This window comes from Muntiacus reevesi, chromosome 5 (assembly GCF_963930625.1).
Source record: "Muntiacus reevesi chromosome 5, mMunRee1.1, whole genome shotgun sequence".
NCBI classification, from domain to species: Eukaryota; Metazoa; Chordata; class Mammalia; order Artiodactyla; family Cervidae; genus Muntiacus; species Muntiacus reevesi.
Window position 1 is genome coordinate 71,230,958 of NC_089253.1, and position 23,679 is coordinate 71,254,636.

Here is a 23,679-nt window from a genome sequence, read left to right on the forward strand (position 1 = left end):
AAGGAGGCCCAGAGCAAAAGTCTGTAAACAAGGAAAGGAGGTGGGGATCCAGGGGCCAGCCCTCAGATTTTGGCAGGAACAGAACACTGAAACCTCCTGGCAGCAGTGAGTTTTCTCAAGTAGGCATTGAACTAGAAGCTGGGGTCATCCTCGGGGCTTAGCCTTATGCAGCAAGAAGCCATGGTGGAGTTTACCCACAGCACAGACGTTTCCACGGAGCGGGTTATGGATCCAAAGTTCTGCAGTTCTCAGAGCCATCTGCCAGTAGGAGCTGCTAAACGTTTAAAATGCTCCCTTCGACGTCCGCTTTCCCTGTTCGCTGGGCTCCAGTCACGCAGTTAAGCGGGCCGTGTGCAGGAAGCCAAGAGGCCGTGGAGAGCGGGTGGAATGTGGGCGGGTGAGGGGTTGCGTCGCAGGCCACCAGGAAGACGGAGCAATAAAGCGACAGTGACCGGTCAGAGAGAGAGAGTGGGCAGCCAGGCCTCCGGCTTCGGTTTCCTGATCCCTGCTTCCCCCAGGGGCGTCTGAGCATCCCGGCCCGCTCTCTGTCTTCTGTTCCTCGGTTACCGCCGGGTCCTCGGCGCCGCAGTTAGGGGTCCCCTCCTTGCGCACCGCCAGTCCCGCCGCCTCGGCCCGCGGAGAGTGCCAGGGCGGGTGACTGAACCAGCCCTGGCTCCGCCCTCTCGCCCGGAGCCCTGAGCGCCCGGCGCCCTCCTCACTCCAACGCTGCCCCGTGTGCGCTCAGGCCGCCGCCCGCGATCGCTGGGTCATGGGCGCCGCCGGCTCCTCGGCTCTGGCCCGCCTGGGCCTCCCCGCGCCGCCCGGGCCCCGCTGGCTGGGGGTGGCCGCCCTGGGACTGGCCGCGGTGGCGCTGGGAGCCGTCACCTGGCGCCGCGCGCGGCCCGGTCGGCGCCGGCGGCTGCAGCAGGTGGGCACGGTGAGCGAGCTGTGGATCTACCCGGTCAAGTCCTGCAAGGGGGTGTCGGTGGACGCGGCCGAGTGCACGGCCCTGGGGCTGCGCAGAGGCCACCTGCGGGACAGGTAGGGCCGGGCGCGGGAACAGCGCGGGACCTGCCGGGGAGGGGGCGGGTTGGGGGAGCTGGGGCTTGTCCCGGGGAAGGAGACCAGAGGTTTGCCGCGTGGCTTTCCTGGGCAGCTTGTTGGGTCATCTGCCTCTGATCTTGTAGCTGGAAAGGTCAAGTTCTTGTCTGGTTCAGATTTGGAAAGCTAGTGGGTTGCAGCTGTTAGCTGCGAGTTTCTGTACCTGTAGGGCTCGGTGAGGCCAGACAACCCAAAAGGCTGGAGTTTGGAGCAGAGAAAACTTGATTGACGGGCCATGCAAGCAGACTGGTGTCACAGGCCTCCCTCAAACCTCTCCTGGAAAGGTTTTGACAAAGCTTTTTTAAAAAATTTATCTTTATTTATTTGTTGGTCTGCACTGGGATCTCTGGCTGTGACCTGTGAACTACTAGTTGCAGCACGTGGGATCCAGCTCCCTGACCAGTGATCAGACCCCGGCCCCTGCACTGGGATCAGAGAGTCCCAGCCACTGAACCACCAGGGAAGTCCCTTGACAGAGCATTTTTAACGCCAGGTGAGGGGGTGTCGCAGGGTCAGAAAAAAGATCCTGCACAATTCTCTTGACTGGCTTACAGTGAAGTATAGTGGGAGGGTCACAGGAGTTAATGTTATCATTCCTCAGGCTCCAGGAGGCCTGGAGCTATGTACTCATGGTCGTCTAGTAGTTAACATCTTCCATTTGGTGAGGGTTTTTATATCTGTAAAACAACCCAGGAAATACGTATCAAATACTGTTATCTAGGTGTGCTGTAGTCCATGGATTTGCAAAGAGTCTGTACTTAGCCACTGAACAACAAGGTGCTTCAGAGAGGACCTAAAGCAGAGATGGGGGAGGGAGTGTCCTGGGAAAGCCCCACAGGGTCCTGCTTGCTTACAAAGTCTCTGCCTCTCCCTGGAGGAGATGCTCCATAAAAACTTGGGGTCTGATTGCTTATCTCCAAGGCTGCTGTTCTAAAATTTCTGATTCTTAGTGTGAACACAATAGTTAAAAAATAAAATGTTCTTGGCACTCGTGGGTAGACGGGAGCAAAGGTGAAACCAAGGCTTGTTCAAGCACACTGGCTTTGGCCTTTGCCAGGACTGGTCCCTCACCATTTCCACTCCCCAGGGAAGGTTCCTGAGACATGCTGGAGGTTGGGGCCCTGACCCACTGTAATATGTAATGAGCAGAGGGCAGTCTTCTGTTTGGGAGAGGACATGGCGGGTGGACCATGCGTGTAATACTTGCCACTAAAGGAATAGTGTGTCCCCTCCCCCAGAGGCAGAGTGGTCCTCAGCGAAGAACTTTAGGTAAAGTCCTGACCTACATAAGACCTGACACATCAGAATTTCATCCTCCTGCCTCAGAAAAGGTGCCCTGTCGTTTTTCTCCCCCCAGAGGTGAGCCCGCAGACATACTCGTGGACACAGAATGGTGCAGCTGCATAAGGGGAAGGCCATCTTGGCAGGTGTCAACTTAAAAAAAAAATGCGCAATGTGAGTGTTAAGTTTTACTTGGGGCAAAATGAGGACTGCTGCCCAGGAGCCAGAACCTCAGATAGCTCTGAGAAACTGTTCCAAAGAGGCAAGGGGGAAAGGTCAGTATGCATGTGATTTTGGGAAGAGGGAATACATGCAATCAAGCCCATATTTTTCCAGAAGCTTTCTACTAGTCTCATGAAGCTTTGCTTGTCATGAGGAACAGTCATCACCTTCAAGGATTTTAGTGCTTTTCCAAATATGAGGAGATACAAAAATTGGGCTCACAAAATTAGCTCCTGAAAACGTCTAACCATCTGAGGACCTGTCTTCTCAGTTTTTCCCAGAGCGCCTCATTTCCGCTTTCCACCCTGAACTCCTTTCAGGAGGTATTGAAGGTCAGCAGCACATGGTTTAATCCTTGTAGAGGTAGATGGCCAGTCCCTTGCCATGTACCGATTGGTAGTTGAGACAGGGGAGGATTCCAAACCTTAGAAAGAGTGATCAAGGAAGAATGGAACCTCCTTTTTTGCTTCCTTAGGATGAGGATGCTTTGCTGTCTGGCTGGGATGGGTTAGCTGTGGTCCTGTGTCTAGAGGAGGGAGGTTTGCAGATTGGTCGTTGCGGGAGCCTTCTAGCGGAGGATGTCTGCTATCCTGAGTTCACTCCCGAGATGCGTGTATTCTCTCTTTGCTGAAGATTGCTCTTCCCTTAAAGAAATGTGGGCTCCCACGGCATGGAAAAACTTCCGGTTGTTTTAGGAAAGTGTTGTGTGAAGCTCACAGGGGATTTTCTACCCCTTTCACCCCCGATTTCTAATCCTGGAGAGTTATTTATTTTTGGCTGTGCTGGGTCTTCATTCCTGCACGTGCTTTCTCTAGTTACGGTGAGCGGGGCTGTCCTTCCTTGCTGTATGTAGGGTTCTCGTTGTGATGCCTTCTCCTGAGGAGCGCAGGCTCTGGGTGTGCAGGCTCAGTAGTTGTGGCATATGGACTTCAGTTGCTCCGCACCCTGTGGAATCTTCCTGGACCAGGGCTGGAACGAACCCTTGGCCCCTGGATTGGCAGGTGGATTCCTTCCATGTACCACCATGGAAGTCCCTGAAGAGTTTTTTAAGACTGTACTATCCTGAGTTTCCCATCCCAGGCCTATGGAGTAGGAGTGAAACAAGCTTGTGTAGGGTGTGTCGACTTAAAAAATAGTCAAAACCTACAAGTTGAGTTCTAAGTTGAGTTCTGTTTGGCGGGAATTTTTAGGACCTCAAACCCAGGAGATAGCATCTCAAGTGACCCTGAGAGAACTGCTCTGAAGAGGCAGAAGAGAGGAGCCCGGTTATATAGGAGTTTTGCAACAGAGGGCAGGTAGTCAGTTTGATTGTCAAAAGTTTTTTGTAAATTAAAAAATACTAGATATCCCAAGTTAAGGAATTTAGCGCTTTTCTATTATGGGAAGATGCAAGCATCTGAGCTCACTGAAATCATTCCTCTGACATGCACCATACCTATCTGGGGCCAGCATTCTATTTTCACACCCTGAGTTTCTCAGGGCTCACCAAGGGAGTGGCGGGTATTCTTCCCGAGTTCCATCAGGGCTCACCAGCTCACAATGGAGGGCTAAAATTGCTGCTGACTGATAAAGAACCCACCTGCCAGTACAGGAGATGTAAGAGATGCGGGTTCCATTCCTGAGTTGGGAAGATCCCCGAGAAAAGGGCAGACAACCCACTTCAATATTCTTGACTGGAGAATCCCATGGACAGAGGAGCCTGGTCTGCTAGAGTCCATAGGGTCACAAAGAGCCGGACACGATTGAAGCGACTTAGCACTCACATGACATCCTTGTTTGCTGATGTGGCAGGAAATACTCCATTTCTCAGGTGTGAAAGTCTCCCTAGGTGATTCTGATGCTATCGTTAGAGGGTTTTCTCTGGGACCATTAAGAAGAATCTGAGCTAAACAGCTCCTCAAGTGTGAAGGACTAGAAAAGCCTCCTGATTGCTGAGAGGACTTGAGCCAGAGTGAAGACATGAACTCTCATGCTGCACATCCAGAGAAAAGGCACTTGTGCTCCCTTCTTCTTCACGTGAAGCACTGATGCTATTTCACAGAGGTTCAATGCTTGCCTGTGTGTCTGCTTTTCATCAGGAAGAACTATTGTTTCCCACTGCATGTTGCCACTACTTTGCTGTGACTCTGGCTTCCGTGGAAAGAGAATATTTTTCCTTTGCTTTTCTGCCTCTGTGGACGTCTGAAAATAGATGGAACTGTGTCAGTGTTCCCTTGTTTCGAACAATATATACTTGAGATGGGATTGCATGGTGTGGAGACTGGGGTGAGGCAGGGGAAAGCAATGGAATACTTTTATTCGGTGGTTCATACTCAGCAGACACTGAACTAAGACCTTTCAACAGATAATATAGTTTAAGCCTCATAGCAATCTTGTGGGCTAGATATTGTGTCCACTTTGCAAATAAAGAAATGGCATCAGAAAGGATGAGTATCTGACCTGAGATCACAGTGATCTCGGTGAGGCGGCAGTGAAGTGAGATCTTAATTCCCTGCCCAGGAATTGAACCTGGGTAGCCTGGGTGAGAATCAAGAATCTTAGCCACCAGGCCAGCAAGGGCTAGAGCCTAGAAGCTATTTTTCCCCTGGATCTTTGCCCACAGTGAAAAAGGCATTTATCACAGAGGTAGAAATTGTAAAGGTGATACAAAGTTTATTATTAGCAATGTGGAGAGAAAGGGTGTAGGCAGCCCTCTAAGTGAGCAGGAGCCCACCTATCTCTTGTCTCAGAAAATGCTAACAGTTTTAAGTATCCAGCCTGAAGCCCACTTCTTTGGGTCCCTGTGAAATGCAAGCAGGAGGCCAGTTGTAACTATTTAACCTGGAGCCTATCTATCTCCTACAACAACAAGACCACTATATGCTGGAGGGATTTGAACTCAGATCTCTGAGGGCAACACTCATGCCCTTGCTGCGAAGCCAGTATGTGATTTACAAGGGCAAGGATCACACCAAGTCTCAGGAGACCTCCAGAGAAGTCACTTAACCTCTTCCGAGCCTGTTTTTCATTGGCTAAAGAAGTTGAATTTGATGATCTCATGAAGCGATAACTGAAACTGGAAGACAAATTGGAAAGAACTCTGCTATAACGCTGTTATTTTCCCAACTTGAAATTTCCATCATGAAACTACGAAGAGTCTACGTAGGCAAGAAAAGGCCGCCTTGATTTATTTCCATTTTGAACCCGTGTCTTTGGAACTGTTCTCAGATGCTGAGCGCTTCCTCTGTAAGTGCTCTGGGCCTTCAATTTCTAGAGCTGTTCTAGTCAAAGCCTTTAACGTATCTGTGAGCTCTGGGCCTGAGCGTCCTGAGCTTTGAGCTGGTTTCAAGACTATCCAGCAAAACGCTGACACTGGCTGTTTGGCACAGATTCTGGACTGTCCTCCTTGGCCGTATGTCTCATCCATTGATAAATCCACCCCAGTCCTTTATGAAGCCAGCCCTTCATTTCTTCTGCACGGACTAGTCCCTCTTGTGATGGGGCTTCTGTTTCCCTGCCTTTGCTGGCTCAGTCCTTCCCGCTTCCCAGGCCAGTCTGTCCGTTTAGAAATGACACTTTCCATCTGTCTTGTGCTCTGCTCCCTGAACACTGCTGTGGGTCGTTCAGGGCATCACTGTTCCTTTGGAGACTTAGTTCTGGGCTCTGCAATGCTCTTCATGCCACACACTCGTGTTTTCTGTGTAAAACGAAGGTGCTGGCTTTCAGGGTTGCAGGTGAGAAGAAGTGGGTCATGATCAAACCCACACTGCAGACAGATCCTTTCTTGCCCGTCTGGCAGAGCAGAGGTCATTATTCACTCCTGGGCATCATTTGTGTGCCAGAGGTGAAAAATAACATCACTCCAGCTACAGGGTAGCGGGGGGTGGCTGATGTGTGTTGTCAACAGCACTTTGCATCCTCTGTTGTGATCGTCCTGCCCCAGTGTCAAGCTGCTTGCAATTGCCTCTTGCTCCATCCATTGCAAGTTAGCACAGAACTTCCAGCCACCACTTCTGCCTCCTCCCAGGGATTAACACCCAGGTGATTATATAATAAGCTGAGGGTGACACTTGACTGCAGGGTTTCAAGTGAAGAGAAAGATGGGAGGTGAGAAGACTTGGCCCAGGGAAGGGCTGACTTTTAGAAATAATGGTCTGTGGGGGTGTGTGACTCCTGTCTGGATAAGCCTGGTCGTGTGGGGCTCTCAGAGGGAGGCTCGTTTCAGAGCAGGACGGGCCATGTTGGAAGTTCAGGTGCAGGCTTTGGTGGGGTTCATCAGAGCAGGGCCACCCAGGACTGTGTGCAAGGATGAAGCTGGAAATAAGGAACAGGGCCCAGCCCTGAGAGAACTGTTGTTGTTCAGCTGCTAAATGGTGCCCGACTCTTTGCAACCCCATGGACTGTAGCACACCAGGCTTCCCTGTCCTTCACTATCCCCTGGAGTTTGCTCAAACTCATGTCCATTGAGTCATTGATGCCATCCAATCACTTCAGTCTCTCTCGCCCCCTTCTCCTCCTGCCCTCAATCTTCCCCAGCATCTCAGGGCTGTGACAAGGTAGGCAGGAAAGCCCTGGGTCACAGAACCCACTCTCACCCCATAGGCGAACGGGCTAGAGAACCCTGAAAGCCAAAGATGCCCGGGGGAAAAAAAAGGAGGGCTCCTCAGAGGGTCGGGGACCTAGTACTGCCCAGCATCCTCAGCTCCCGGGAGAGTAGCCACAGCAATTCCCAAAATGCCTTTGCTCTGTCATCATCGCCAGTGCCACTGCGGTACCCTCGCAGCAGCACGCATGCCAGGGAGCTGGCTCAGGACCCAGCCCCGGTCTGCCGGCTTGGAGGCAGATTCTCCAGCATTGGACAGGGATAGGCTGTCTGAAGGGGAGGTTCCAGAGAGGAGACTCCCTGCCAGAGGCAGAGAGGGCAGAGACCTGCCTCACCAGGTTACCTCACCATTCCATCTGGCTCCAGGCATATTTTGAAATCCTGCTCACGTGTGGGAGGCCTCAGCTTTCAGTGGTGGTTCACTCATCCGAGTCTGCAGAGTTCCTCACCCACTGCTCTTGTTCCGTCTAAAACAGTGACGTTGAAACTCATTTTCCCTAGGGGCGGCACACTTAGTAATCACATCATATGTGTGGTGTAACCCAAAATATCAGTATATGCATTCCTATAGATAAGAGCATGACCAGCCTAACATTCCATTCTTCAGCTCACTCTGCACCCCACTCTCTCCCTGGATGTGATACACAGTATGAAAGCTGAGCCCAGAATCGGGGGTGGGAGGTGGGGACTGTGTAGAAGGTGAGTTCTTATCTAACACACAATTTGCGTAAGTCATTTTTTTTCTCCAGCTTTACTGAGATAACTGAAATATAACATTGGGTAAGTTTCAGGTGTACACACATATATTGTGAAATGATTGCCGTAATAAGGCTAATGAACACATCCTTCACTACACATAATTTCCATTTTGTTGCTCTTGTTATCATGAGAGCATTTGAGATTTTCTCTCTTAACAATTTTCAACAAATTTCAACAAATTTCAATACTGTATTATTAACTGTAGATGTCATAATGTACATTACAGACATCTTTTCCTCTTAGAGCTCAAAGTTTGTACCCTTTGACCACCTGAAGGTGGTCACATATTTCCCCCACCCCCAACCCATGGCAGCCACCAATCTCCTCTCCATTACTTTCCTTTTAAAATATTTACTTATTTGGCTGCACCAGGTCTTAGCTGCGGCATGTGGGATCTGGTTCCCCTACCAGTGAGCAAACCTGGGTCCCTCACACTGGGAACGTGGAGTCTTAGCCACTGGACTGTCAGGGAAATGCCCTACTTTCTGTTTCCAGCAATTTCCAGCTTATTAGATTTCACTTACAAGTGACATGATACAGTATTTATCTTTCTCTGTCTGACTTACTTCACTTACTATTAATACCCTCAAATTTCATAGATGTTGTCAAAAATTGCAGAATTTCCTTCTTTTTATGGCTAAATAATATTCCACCATATAGATATACCACATTTTCTTTCTTTTTAAAAATGGTCCATGGGGTCTCAAAGAATTGGACACAACTGAGTGACTGAGTATACACATACAGACATGGCATTGGTTTATAACGTTATATGAGTTTTAATGTGTGCATGAAGAAGAAAGGCTGTATACGGGTTTCCTGATCAAGGTCCACGTGTCCCAGCAAGGTAAACCCAGCAGAGGCTGGTTTGCATCCACTGGAGTCACACACATTCAAGACCTTTGTCTAGAGCTTCAGTCCCCCTGGACCAGCCGTCATTTGGTCAGTGCCCTCTTGTTCCACAGCAGAAAGGCCTGGAAGACCTTTTGCTTTAACCAGGGGAAGTCTCTGATTAAAACAAAGGCCCAAAGTGAGCAATGTATGAACTCTAGTAGTAGAGGAGGTCCCTACACCAGCCTCACCAGGATTTTGGAGACTGGGGATTTTCATACATTGGCCAGATGCTCTTTCCCAGGGTTCCTTGTACCAAACAAACTCCTTTTGGGGTCGGGGGTAGCACCATCTCTTGGACCAGAAGAATTTGGCTAGACTTGGATATTGTCTAGAAATTGTTGGGTCCTGAGTGGGGGTAGAGGGAGTTTTTGTTTTGTTTTGTTTTAATGTTTATTTGGTTGCTCTGAGTCTTAGTTGCAGCACCTGGGATCTTTAGTCGCTTCATGCGAACTCTTAGTTGCGGTGTGTGCAATCTAGTTCCCTGACTAGGGATCGAACCCAGGTCTTTTGCATTAGGAGCGTGAAGTCTCAGCCTCTGGACCACCAGGGAAGTCCCAGAGAGGGAGGGTTTCGATGAAATAGAAGGCTAGAGGGGAGCTTTGGAGTGGGTGGCAAACGCTTTTCTGAGTGTGCCCTTGTTGGTTCCTTGGCAGGTTTTGGCTGGTGATAAAGGAAGACGGACACATGGTGACTGGCCGGCAGGAGCCTCGCCTTGTGTTGGTCTCCATCACCTCTGAGGACGACCGCCTGATCCTCAGGGCTCCAGGCGTGGACCAGCTGGTTTTGCCGACCAAGCTGCATTCTTCAAACAAGCTCCATGACTGCAGGTGCTCTGCTCTGGGGCTCCGGGGACCTGTGCCAGGACTCATTTCCATCTAGTCTCTCCCTGTGCTCCACCTTGCTACACTTTGTCCAGTAGATGATGAAACTGGTACAGAAATATTTAAGAGAAGTCTAGTCCATTTTGGGATCAAGCCAGTGGTCAAGTGTGAGTGGGTGAAATAGAATACTGTATTAAGGATATTTAGATTTGTTTTCATCAGATATGGCAAGACATGCAGACACAGAAATGACTGTTATGAAGAAAGAAGGCTTTTTATATTCACACATGCTTAGAAACCAGAGGCCACATAGAAAACATGCAGGGCCACATGGGGAAATACCGGAGTCTGCCAGGAGGTAGAGGGGGCAGGGGAACCTCCAAGAGTCTTTATTCTGCTTTCTGCAGGCTCTGGGAAAATTGGTCCTGTGGCACAGAGGCTGTCCTTGGTTGTCTGGTATCTGACCCTGGTGATTAGAGCAGGGGACTGTGGCCAGAGTGTAAAATGCAATGGGGGAGGTGGTTGGAGTGAGGACTTTGGATTGGCTGGTTTGCATATGAAAGCCCAGTGTTTTACTATCTCTCTGAATTGGTTAGCCCTGGAAGGGGGCGTTCCTTCAGCATCACCAAGTCCCAAGATATCAAAGCATTAAAAATAAAAAAAGTAATACAAATATAGAGAGGATACAGAGGGCCAGTCTTTAGGGTTTGTCTCCTTTTGTTCACGTAGGACGGACTTCTATTCAGAATTGCCAGGCAGACAAGGGCGTTCACTAGTGGAGACGTTCCTGCCTGTATCTCTGGGTTGAATGATACGGATGCTGAGGCTTTTCCTGCTGACTCCGTGGCCCTGAGGCCTGAGATTGAGACTTAGGCACCTCCATCAGGAGGTCTGAGATTTGACCTCTGGCCAGACATGCACCTCAAGCCCGGGTTTCCTTTCAGTCTGTGGGACCCTTGCAGGGCCATCCAGTTGCATGACTTTTCGAGGTCTTGTCCTGTGCTAGCAGGGCGTCCTAGAGGCTTAGACACTTGTCATAGGTGCTCCCTTTGTAACCACCTGAGAATTCTCAGCATGTGGAAATTGGAGAGCCTCAGAATGCCCCCTGTACCCTCATGGTGTGCTTTTATTAGCAGTGTCTGAACTGAAACCCATCACTCCAGGTTCTACAGTTTTGAAAGCCTGAAGCAGTCATTCATTGACTATAGTATTTCAGTTAATTATCTCAGTAAGTTTATGAGGCAGATATCAGTACACTTTACAAATGAGGAGACTAAGCCATTTGTTTCCCAGTGATCTATAATGCCACCTGCATTGTGGCATCTTAAGATCTTTGTTGTTGTTGTCCAGGCTCAAAGTAATGTCCGACTCTTGCAACCCCATGGACTGCAGCCCGCCAGGCTCCTTTGTCCATGGGATTTCCCAGGCAGGAATACTGGAGTGGGTTGCCATTTCCGTGTCCAGGGCATCTTCCTGACCCAGGGATTGAACCTGCATCTCCTGCTTCTTTACCACTGAGCCACTTGCTTCTTTAGGAAGTATCAGTTATTTTCTGAGCTCTCTGTCCTTTGCACTGGATTCTGTATCCATTCCTGATCCTATCCATCACTGTCTTAATTTCTTTAACTTTATATCTTGATATCGAGTAAGATGAGTCTCCTCATTATTTTGTCTTTCAAGTATCTTGACCATCTTTGGACTTCATACTTTATTTTATTTTTTAATCAATGGGACATTGTTATTGTTTTTATTTTATTTTCTTGGCCTCACTGTGTGGCAGGCAGGATCTTGGTTCTCCAACCAGGGATCAAACCCATTCCCACTGCAGTGAAAGTGCAGAGTCCCAACCACTGGATTGCCAAGGAATTTCTTCCTACACATTTTAGAATCAGCTTGTCAAATTCTCTGTAAAATCCTTTTGGGATTTTGATTGGAATTGCATTGAATTTGAGGCTACATTTAGAGAAAATTGAAATGAATTTATGTATTTATTTAAAGAGTTCCTGATTCATAGCAGGTCCTTATAAATGATAGGTCTCACATAGTTATCATCTTTATTGTCGATAGCCTCCCTATCCATGAATGTGTTATCTTTCTCCCTTATTTGTGTCTTATTTCTTTAACAAAATTTCATAATTTTCTCTATAATAGAATTGTACATCTCTTGTTAGATTGAGTCCGAGACACCTTATCTCTTTGTCCTATTTTAAATGACAATTAAATTTTTTTCTATTTATATTTGATAGTTTTTATTCTTTGATCATTAGTGAAACTTTCCAGTTAAACTGCCTAGATTTTCTTTGTAAAAGTCCATTCAAGCTTTTATGTCTTCTCAAGTATTTTTAGTGAGTTATTTTGCTTTGTGAATTAGTAGATCACTAACTTTGTTGTTGTTCAGTCCCTCGGTCGTGTCTGACTCTTTGTGACCCCAAGGACTGCAGCACGCCAGGCTCCCCTGTCTTTCACTACCTCCCAGAGCTTGCTCAAACTCATGTCCATTGAGACGAGGATGCCATCCAACCATCTCATCCTCTGTTGTCCCCTTCTCTTCCTGCCTTCAATCTTTCCCAGCATCAGGGCCTTTTCCAATGAGTTAGCTCTTTGCATCAAGTGACCAAAGTATTGGGGCTTCAGCTTCAGCATCAGTCCTTCCAATGAATATTCAGGGTTGATTTCCTTCAACCCTGAACTAAATTAGATTACTAACTAATGTAGTTCTGTTATGCTTACTCAGGGAGATGCAGTTCTTTCCTGTGGGGTATTGATGATAGAACATTTTGTGTAGAAGTATGGAAGAAAGTGAACTTTTCATAAAATTTGGAGAGAACTGCAGGAGGTGGAATTACTGAAGGGTAGAGCCTGCAGTAGGGAGGGGAGGGAGGGGGGATTAGTGGGGGAGTAACTTTCAGGGGCACTGGATAAGTAGTTTTCCCCTGCCCCACTGGGTGCTCTCTACTTCTCAAAGAGCCTGCACTAAGCTGGCCTCAGTGGGTGGAAGTGTGTGCACTTACACAGGAGGGCTGTCCTGAAGGGCTTGAAGGAAGCGCTCAGCCCAGGGAGCAGATCTGTATGGAGTAGCAGACTGGTGGAGGAGATTTTAGGGGAAAGGCTGAAGGCGGTGAGGAAGAGGACCATGAGAGGACCATGGGGTTGGGGCCAGGGATTAGTCAGAGGCCAAACAGTGGCTCCAAGAAGAGGGTTTAGAGAGAAGGCAAAGGGCCAAGAAACTTCAGAACTGCATGGAGATCTGACAGGAGGTAGGCTGAGTCTAGCCGTCAGACAAGGTCTGTGGGCCTCAGGGAGCATCTCATGGTCCACCTCGGATTCCCTCACATAGATCACCCCAGGGGCCTTCAGACTGGAGGAGGCACTCACAGGGAAATGCAAACACCTCCCGTGGTACCTGAGGGCTGGGATCCCTTTAAGGGACTCAGTTTCCAGATCCCTGAATCTTAAAGGTTCTCTCTCCAGCTGTGATCCTACCTGCAGGGGGCAAATTCTCTTCTCCACCTCTCCTTGGTACAGATGAAAGGCTTGCCCATCCCTTGTCTTAGTAGAGAGCACTGCCCTGGGAGGGAAAAACCTGCTGGTATTGATAAAGGAGAGTGTTTCTAATGACAGGGGTAAAGTCATTCCACAAGATGGTGTTCAAAGTCTTTGTCTTACACTAAAATGATAGCACCTCTAGTCAAATTGTTGCTGATAAATTATTAAAAACACTTTTAATGAAAGATTACTAACTGCCAAAGATCACAGAAGGATTCAAAGGATGAGTGGAATTATTATAGATCAACTTCTTTCATTCCATCTGTGAAGACAGTGAATCTTAAGAGTTCTCATCATAAGAAAAAAGGAACTTAAAAAAATATGAGATGAGGACTGCTAGCTAAACTTGTAATCATTTCACAATACATGTAAGTCAAGTCCTTATGCTTTATACCCTGAACTTAGGCGGTGCTGTATGTCAATTATGTCTCAATAAAACTAAGAAAACATTTTTTCCCCTCTGGCTGCCCCAGGTGGCATGTGAAACTTCCTTAACCAGGGTTGGAGCCCATGCCTCCTACAGCAGAAGCATGGCATCTTAACCACTGGACCACTGGGGGAGTCTTAGATTGGGAAAAAATTTGAAAATAATTTTTAAAATGTGGGACATAAAAGAAGTCCCTGACCATGTATTATTAAAAATAGTTTTTAAAAATAGCTATCAAACTACCCTGACATTTGAATTTCATTGCATGCTTTTAAAAGCATAATTTATATACATTTATAATATTAAGGTATAACATAAATTATGATATAATTTTACTTTAAATGTTAATATTTACAATTCAATGGAAATTTAATCTTTCATAACAAATTAAACTTATAAAAAATACAGATGGACCTAGAGAAAATCATACTAAATAAAGTCAGACAGTTCAGTTCAGTTGCTCAGTCGTGCCCGACTCTTTGTGACCCCATGAACCGCAGACAGAGGAAGACAAATATCATGTGTTATCACATATATGTGAAACCTAAAAAATAATACAGATGAATCTATATACAAAACAGAAACAGAATCACAGACGTAGAAAACAAACTTCTTGTTTCCCAAGGGGAAAGTGAGGGAGAGAGGGAAAAATTAAGAGTATGAGAGGAACAGCTGTGAACTGCAATCCATAAAATAGATAAACAGCAAGGATTTGCTGCATAAAATAGGGACACACACAGTGCATGCCTGCTCAGGCATGTCTGACTCTTTGTGACCCGCTGAACTGTAGCCCGTCAGGCTTCTCTGTCTATGGGCTTATCCAGATGACAATACTGAATTGGGTTGCCACTTTCTCCTCCAGGGGATCTTTCTTACCCAGGGATTGAACCCAACTCTCCCTGCATTGGCAGGTGGATTCCTTATGGCTACTTGAGAAGCCCATAAAACAGGGAACTATATTCAATATGTTGTATAACTTGTAGTGGAAAATAACCTGAAAAAGTATATCTATAACTCAATCACTTATATCTGAAACTAACACAATATTGTCAATCAACTATATTTCAGTTAAAAAAAAAAGAAGAAATCACATGTCAACTTGCAGTTCTGTGAGGGGTACATAGCTTTTTTGGGGGGGTATATAGCTTTTATCTTTTGAGGTCGCTCAAGCAAAAAATCCTCAAAGACCTCTTCATTATCTGGTGGAGCCTGTGTCCACCTTGTGAAGCAGGTAATATATTATTATTTCCAATTTGTAACTGAGACAGAAGGTCAGAGGAGTTTAATGATTTGCTAAACGTCATAAGATTAGAAATGGCCGAGTTCCAGCTTGAACCAGGTCTATCAGAATCCAAGTTCAGGGTGCCTCTACCACACCATGGTCCCTCTCCCTTTCTGAAGCATCCTAAATCCTTGCATTTCAAAGTGTGGTCTGTGAACCAGCAACCTGGGCATCCCCAAGCTTGTTAGGAATGCAGAGCAGCAGGCTCCAGCCCTGCCTCTTGAAACAAAATCGGTATTTCAGCTTGTAACTGCTTGAGTTATGAGCATCTGCCGAGTTCTTCCCTGCCCCCTCCCGCTCTGCCTCTGCCCAGTTTTGGCCCGCGGACCACTCCCTGGTCCCCAGGACAGTCAGAGCCCAGCAGCCCAGTGCTTCCACCTGACCCCACCGCTCTGTGTGTTGATATATGAACGTAACCCCCCTGCTCTCCGTGACCTCTCCAGGGTGTTTGGTCTCGACATCCAGGGCAGGGACTGTGGTGACGAGGCTGCTCAGTGGTTCACCAACTTCTTGAAAACGGACGCTTTCAGGCTGGTTCAGTTTGAAAAGAACATGAAGGGAAGAGCAGCAAATGAAATTTTCCCTTCTTTGGACCAGAATTACCAGGTGAGCTTGCAGGGACCTGCCCTTCCCTTCTGGCTTCCTCCTGGGCCCACAAAGAGCCTCCCTTGAGGCCCCAGTTAGGAAGGACTGATGCTGAAGCTGAAGCTGAAGCTCCAATCCTTTAGCCACCTGATTTGAAGAACTGACTCACTGGAAAAGACCCTGATGCTGGGAAAGATTGAAGGCAGAAGGTGAAGGGGGATGACAAAGGATGAGATGGTTGGATGGCATCACCAACTCGATGGACATGAGTTTGAGCAAGCTCCAGGAGGTGGTGATGGACAGGGAAGCCTGCCGTGCTGCAGTCCATGGGGTTGCAAGGAGTTGGACACGACTGAGCGACTGAACTGAACAGAACTGAGGGATGACCCAGGGGGTACTGCGGGTGCTACCTGGACAGGTGTCGAGGACAGAGAAGATGAGCTGGCAGGCCAAAGTGAGATTTATGTGCTTATGTGCTCAGTCATTCAGTCATGTCCGACTCTTTGTGACCCCATGGACTGTAGCCCATCAGGCTCCTCTGTCCATAAAGTTTTCTAAATCCAAGTCTTCTAAAATCACAGAAGCAGAGTTTATCCAAGTCCACCCCTCACAACCAGTGGGGTGTGATCATTTCTGGTGTTTAAAAGGCACCTCACCTCCCCTGAGTCAGCTACAGCCCCCAAACCAAAGGTTTTGATTCTGTAGTGAGATGAGGCTCAAAATCCATCTCGGGGTGTCTCTCCCCACGATCCCTGAACTACAAGCTCCTTGAATGCAGGGGGTTTTATCTGCTGTATTCATGCTATTTCCCCTCCTAGAACAGTGTCTGATGCATAGGTGGTGCGAAATAAATGCACGGGAGTGAATGGCGCAGCTAAAGGAAATCAGGGCTAGAGCAGGGCTGATTGGCAGCAGACCCTTCCCCTGTCTGGTGATGGCGGTGGGGATGCGGCAGGGGACTCACTGCTGGGCGGTCGTGAGGAATGAGAGATGAGGCTGCAGGGTGGCCTTGGCCCCGCTGCTTTCTGTGTGTGGACAGGGAGCCCCATCTGCGTGCGCCCCGGGGTGGGGGCTGGGGGCAGGAACCCTGCTCGGGCGCTGACCTGGCCGTATCCAAGCCCGCGGAGTCACCTCTCCCGCCTGAACGCAGCTGTCCCCTTCTGCACTCTGGCGGGCTGGCTGCCGGGCTGAGCCCGTTTCCCGGGCGGCGAGGCCTGACGGTGGCGTGTCCTTGGCGCAGGTGGCGTACCCGGACTGCAGCCCGGTCATGATCCTGTCGGAAGCCTCCCTGGCCGATCTGAACACCAGGGTGGAGAAGAAAGTGAAAATAAACAATTTCAGGCCAAATATCGTGGTGACAGGCTGCAATGCTTTTGAGGAGGTAAGCGGCTCTCTGCTTTTATGCATGATGTCTGGAGGTGCTCCCGAGTCAGCGCCAAGTCGGACCCTCCTCCGAGGCTGGCCAGGTTGGTGGTTTGAGACTCGCCTGCGTCTTGGGTGCAGTGGTTCACTTATTGCTGCCGCTATCTCCTCGCTGGCCTCAGGGGGGCGCTGCTCACCCTTTACTGCTCTGGCCCCAAAGCCAGCAATTGGAACTCCCAGATTGTAGCAAGTCTGGGTCTAGACTGGGACATTCCTGGTGGGTCAGCGATAAAGAATTTGCTTGCAACGCAGGAGAGGCAGGTTTCATCTCTGGGTGGGGAAGATCCCCTGGAGAAAAAATTTGCAACTCTCTCTAGTATTCTTGCCTGGGAAATTACTTGGACAGAGAAGACTTGTGGGCTACAGTCCATGGGGTTGCAAAGGGTCAGATTGAGTAACAACAAGAATGGGACTAGGCTAGAGTGTATTTATAATCATAGCTCAGAGATAGCTACAGGGAAGAAAAGATGAAGAGAACAGCCCATTTTTGTACCTGTACCATCCAGGAGCGCTGAAAGATTTGAGACTTCTGAAAACTCCAGACCCCAAAGTGGAGGCCAGGAGGATACAGGAGATGTACCTGTAAACCCAGACCTGGAGATGTGTCCCTCTGTGGTCTGAATTATCTCCCAGAGGACTCATATGCTCTGCTATGTGGTTGAAACTAGAAATTTTCACCCTCCAAAGACTCAGCCCCTTTTAGCCCTAAAAGGACAACCACATCCGCACCTTGTACCTATGACCTGTATGTGAAATATATATAGTTGTATGTTGCTCGGTAATAACAAGTACTGGGAATCTTAGTAAACATTGGGATTCTATTATAAAGCTTAACTTTATAAGCACTGGAAATAACAGCAACCATTCATTCACTGTTTATTGGGTGCCAGACACAGAATCAATTGATGGCTTCATGCAAATTACTCTATTTTTCCCTTAGGACAGTGCTGAGAAGTCTGTACTATTTTCTCCTTTTTATAAGGGAACAGAAGCTTGCAGGTGTTACATAACTTGTTAGATATGGAAGTAGTGGCTTTGGATTAGAACCCAGGACTTACAGCTCCAGCTTCTGAGGAATGGAGATCATGATTCCAATTGAGAGATCCCAAGAAGCTAATTATTAGAGGATCTAACATACCTTCTCAATTCTTTGCTCCCTTGGGTGACCCCTGCAATCCTTTTGTGTGAGTAAACTGTGGCCCATTTGCTGGTAAATGTTGTTCTTTAGGATAAACCTTTGCATGGAGGCTAGTATAAATCCTCGTACGTGAAGGTACTTCATTTTATTTGATAATGAAAGCAATAACTAGGGTATACAGACGTTATCTACTTGTTGATATTATCCTGTTGTTTGTTATCTAATGTCTTGAATCCTTCTCTACATTTGTTAAAAAATTTTTAAATTGATTTTAATTAAATTTTTTATTTAAAAATGATTTTTTAAAATTGATCAACTATTACATCTATTACATCTATTGACCATCTATTATAGACTGGCACTGTGGCCCGTAATAAGAATCCTGGATACAGAGATGAAAAGATACAGACCCTGCCCTTCAGAATTTCCTGATAGGAGAGGAATGGCCGGGAGGCAATGGCAGGCCAGCATGAGGAGAGCTTTAATGCACATACTTATCAGGAGCCAAGGATGCTTAGAAGTAGAAGTGCCTACACACTGGAGAAGGAGGCGTGGGGGCAGAGAGGGGTCAGATCAAGCTACCCAGGAACTGTGCTGTGAAGTGTGGTGTTGTGTGTGCTGGCGAAGGGGAGTGAGGGTCACGGTGGGTAAAGGAGGCCACCAGTTAGAAGGCCTAAAAGCAGCACAGGCTGTTACATTAGGGTGCCTGGGATCATTTCAGAATCACAGGGACGCTGCAGGTAAAGGAGAAGTGGCATGAGGTGGCTGGACCTGGAGCTGGCTACAGGCCACCATGCCGAGGAGGTTGGATTTTACTTTTTTATAAATTAAAAACTCTTTTTTTGGGGCAGCACTAGATCTTCACTGCGGTAAAGGGCTTTCTCTAGTTGTAGCACACAGGCTTAGTTGCCCCATAGCATGTGGATCTTAGTTCCCAGAACCAGAGATTGAACCCGTGTCCTCTGCATCACAAAGTGGACTTTTAAACGCTGGGCTACCAGGGAAGTCCCAGGAGTTTAGATTTTTCTATTGTGGATAAGGAAGAGTTGGTAATGATTTTAAATGAAGAAGTAATTATTATTTTCATGCACCCAACAGATAGGACCAAACTGCAAGATACTGCAAGCTGCACGATTTTACCCTGGCAGCTCTCTAGAAAGTTGGAAAGTTAGGGAAACTGAGGCAGAAACATCTGTGCCGTGCTTCGTCCCCAGAGGGAGATCAGCCCGCCTTACCTGAAACCTGCGTCAGAATTACAATCAGGCCTGTGACTATGTTGGCAGCACCATCCTAGGTGACTTGTGCCAACAGTGCCCAGGAAAGTGCTGACTGTGGAGGGGTGAAGGGCAAGGGTGACAGAGCGGGTGGAGACATAGGAGTGCTGACGTTCTCTGGGCATCGGCAGCCTGATGGGAGAGACTTGTTTTTCTCCCCAGGAATAACTCAGATTTGGTGTGACCTGAAGTGGATACAGTTTGAGGGGGCTCTTTAAGAGAAGAAAATAACAAAACCAAGATTAAGTGCAAGGCCTCAAAAGGGTCCAGAGCTTGAGGCTCAAGCCCCATCAGAGACATTCCCAGTAAACCCACCTATTTCTCCCCTGTTCTGTTTTTCTGTATTGATGAATAGAGTGTGAAGAAGTTCAGAGTCATTAGATAGTTGTTAAACACAGAATGAAATGAGACTCAATATTAATAATGCTGAAGACTGATCAGAAATTAGTCCATGAAGCAAAAATTCTTGCACAGGACTCCTGTAAAACTGGCCTGTAAAACTTTGCTGAGACACTTTTTTTTAGGGAATACAATTTTTCTTGATTTGTCTCCACTAAAGATATTAATTTTAGTTTAAGATCTTGAACCAGAGGAAGAAGAAGAAAAGATATTCCCATTCCTGGCTAAAGAATTTTTGCTTTTCTGTAACTTGCCAACTAAGAATTTTTGGCTCACCTCTAACTTGTCAAACTGAACCCATGGCTGATGTAAGCCTAACTATATTTGCTTAGGCAATTTGAGTGGATGGAGCCTTGTTTTTTCAATTTAAAAAATGTTAAGTGACCTTGTACTCCCAAGTCCATTCGTTGTTTTCTTCCTGCATTGTGATAGGCTTACAGAAAGAGTACCTATGGTATTCTTATTTGAATAGAAGAGTCCTTTGGAAATGCATGTTAAAAAAATCTTTACTATAAAATGATGCTAATGTGACTGATTTAGTCTCCTTTAAATTAAGAAGCCCAAGAGTTAAGGGCCTGATGCACTAACCTGTCTACCTGGCACCATCTATAACCCTTCCAGTTAGCGGGACTCTGTTAAATATTAGTGTAAAATGATAGTGCACCTAAATATTTCATAGACCAACTAATAATAAACATATGGCAAACCTAAGCATAGTGCAAAAATTCAGGCCGTTATTTATTGCAAAATTGTAGAGCAATAGGAGGATGCATTGCGCAACATTTACTCTTTGGGACCCAAAGCACTTTGTACTTTTTCCATGTAATTCAGACTATTAAGCAGATTTTTTTAAAGCGGTTTCCTTTGGGCCGGTGTGGAATGCTTGAACTCTGGGAATGTGGAGCGATGAAGTTTAAAAAATAATAAAATTGGGACTTCCCTGATGATCCAGTGGTTAGGAATCCACCTTGCAATGCAGGCTTGGATCCCTGGTTGGGGAACTAAGATCCTTACATGCCCTGGAACAACTGAGCCCGTATGCCACAATTAGAGCGTCTGTGAGCCACAACGAAAGATCTCCCACAATACAAAGATCTTGAGTGCTGCAGCTGGGACCCTACACAGCCAAATAAATAAATAAACAAATAAATATTAAAACAAAATGATAAAATTGACCAATGCTTCTTATCTCAGTGACCATTTCCCATCTACCCCTAGCCCCCATATGTAGCCTCCCCTGGTATCAGCATCACCCGCTTGGCATTTTTTAACCAAGGATGAATCTATACTGACATCATAATCACCCAAAGTCCATAGCTGGCCTTAGGGTTCACTCTTGGTGTTGTATGCATATGGTCGACTACAGGGGCTCCCCTCATCCCTTTATGACATACCTTTCAAATAGGGGTCCCTGTTCTCCTCCAGGGAGCTTTTATGACATCCCCACTTTGCTAGGGGACCTCGAAGGACCTCAGGGAAATTAGTCCTGATTTAGAAAAGCCAACATGATGAGCACACCGGAGACGGGAGTTCTGTTTGGAGGGAGCAGTCAGACATTGATGTTCCCCAAGAAGCTGTCGATGGTGTCGCTGCCTTTACTTAAGGAGATCTCCCTATACCTTTGCTTTTTTGATTGCATCTCGGTAACTTGACATGTTTGCCACAGAGACTTTCAGGGGCTGCGAAAGAGGGGCAGAAGTATGTGAAGCTAGAGCCTAGAGAGCTTCAGCTCCTCGTTTGCTGCTGTGTAGTCACTCAGTCGTGTCCAGTTCTTTGCGACCCCATGGACTGTGGCCCGCCGGCTCCTCTGTATGGGATTTCCCCAGGCGAGAATACTGGAGTGGGTTGCCATTTCCCCCTCCAGGGGATCTTCCGCATCCAGGGACTGAACCCCTGTCTCCTGTGTCTCTTTACCACTGAGTCACCTGGGAAGCCGGTTAGGAGCAGATTAAATGTCTTGTAAACTAGGAAATCTAACTGAACTTTTCAGGCTTCTCGCTTTATATAATAGTCACGAGGCCGGCTTTACACAGCTATGTGGCTTTGATATATGAAATTCATCAGCACTTGTAAAAAGAAATGGAACGGAGAGGTTACTTGGGAAGCTGAGCGGAGAGCCGGCGGGGTTCTGCCCTGGCTGCCCGATGGGCTTGCATGCCTGTGCCCGCAGCGCCCTCGTGTGGCGAAGTGCGTCTAGTCTTGTTAGCTCCTTCCAGGCCCGCGCGCCAGGGACCCGTCTATTCCAGATAGGGGAGCTGTTATTGGTCAAACCCCCTGGGAGGTCACGGTTCTTCAGGAGGCCAGCCAGGCGCTATGACCGTCTTGCAGTGTTGCACTTGAACTTGGCTCGTCAAAATTCCTGGCTAGAATCTAGAGATTCCATTTTACATGACTTGACTTAGCCACTGAACAACAACAAAGGATTTTATATGATGTGGCCTTGCCTTTTACAGGAGTTATTACATGGTTCATCCCTCAATTAGTTGTTTGAAACTCAGAGTTTATTTCCACTGTTGACTTAAAAAATAGTCACAACCTAGAAGCAGAGAATTATGTTCTATTCGGTGGGAATTTTTAGGACTTCAGTCCCTAGAGTCAGCATCTCAAGTGACCCTGACAGAACTGCTCCTAGAAGGCAGGGGCGGAGGTGTGGGTGGGAGGGGTGTATTTAGGTTGTATAGAAGTTTTCAATAAATGTTGGGCAGTCTGAACATCGAAAAATTATTGTTAGTTAAGGAAGACCAGGTATCTCACGTGGCCCTAGTGGTAAAGCACCCACCTGCCAGCGCAGGGGACATAAGTGACCTGGGTTTCATCCCTGGGTCAGGAAGATCCCCTGCAGGAGGAAATGGCAACCCACTCCAGTGTTCTTGCCTGGAGAATCCCATGGACAGAGGAACTTGGGGCTACAGTCCATATCCTGCATTTTTCACCTCCCAGTCTCCTGTCCCAAACCCCTCCCGCTCTCCCCACCTCCCCACTCTTCCCATCTCCTTAATGCTGACCGAGGGGAGTGGCTGATGGCTGCCTGATAGCAGGTATTGTTCCTCCTGGGTGCCCTCTGGCTCAGGGATTCATGTTTGGAGGGCTGATGGCTGTGACATCCTTGTTCATTGATATGGCAGATAACACTTCCCTTTTTACATCACAGAGTTTCATGAATGACAGTTGGGAACCCAAGGCATCCACAGAGACCCCCTTACCTCAGTCATATCCCACAGAGATTTCTGAGTTGGGAAGATCCAGTTAGGCACTGGACTTCCTTTAGTGCGTTTGCTAAGTCTCCCCGATAGGCCTGGGGTGGTGGGGTGGTCTAGTGTACCCTGAAAGAGGTCCCTAGCAGGATCGCAGCCTGGTCATTAACAGTGGAGGGGGGATGTTACTTGCGAGGCCCCGTTCCCGTCTGCCCTGCCTCCTTCAGGGATGGACTGGTCTCTCCTGTCCCCAGGGCAGTGAGCCACCAGCTGAGAGGACTGGATCTCCCACTGCCTCACTGGGAGGCTGATTTCTCACCAAACCCCCAGATCCATCGTCTCCAAAAGCTCACTTGGGTTGAAATCAGGAAACAAATTTTCAAGGCACATTGCACATGGCTCACAGTCTCGAGTTTTATGGTGATGGGATTAGTTTCTGGGTTGTCTTTAGCCAGTCATTCTGACTCAGAGTCCTTCCTGGTGGTGCACGCCTTGTTCAGTCAAGATGGATGCCAGTGAGAAGGATTCTGGGAGGTGGTCGGACACGTGGTGTCTCCTTTTGACCTTTCCCGAGTTCTTCCGGTTGGTGGTGGCTTATTAGTTATGTGTTCCTTACCAGGACCTCCTGTCGTAAAACAACTCATGCAAATGATTACTGTGGTGCCTGGCCAGGGCGGGCAGTTTCAGTCAGCCCCTAACAAATCTAGTTATAGATAAACTGTTGGTGTATGGAGCCTAGAGTGAGGACCTAT

At 47.6% G+C, this 23,679-nt stretch overlaps 1 protein-coding gene across 2 annotated transcripts in view; it reads left to right on the forward strand.

Annotated features, from left to right (window-relative positions):
* The first annotated feature begins 430 nt into the window (after positions 1-430).
* MTARC2 (mitochondrial amidoxime reducing component 2) overlaps positions 431-23,679 on the forward strand; it is a 35,625-nt gene continuing 12,376 nt past the window's right edge. Inside the window, exons 1-4 of one of the 2 annotated variants that reach the window (XM_065938354.1) lie at positions 431-1,041; positions 9,493-9,666; positions 15,359-15,521; positions 16,741-16,881. In XM_065938354.1, the coding sequence (XP_065794426.1) occupies positions 770-1,041; positions 9,493-9,666; positions 15,359-15,521; positions 16,741-16,881 (750 nt within the window). In that variant the 5' untranslated portion in view covers positions 431-769. The remainder of the gene's footprint in view (positions 1,042-9,492; positions 9,667-15,358; positions 15,522-16,740; positions 16,882-23,679) is intronic. The other variant, XM_065938355.1, reaches the window with a different exon arrangement.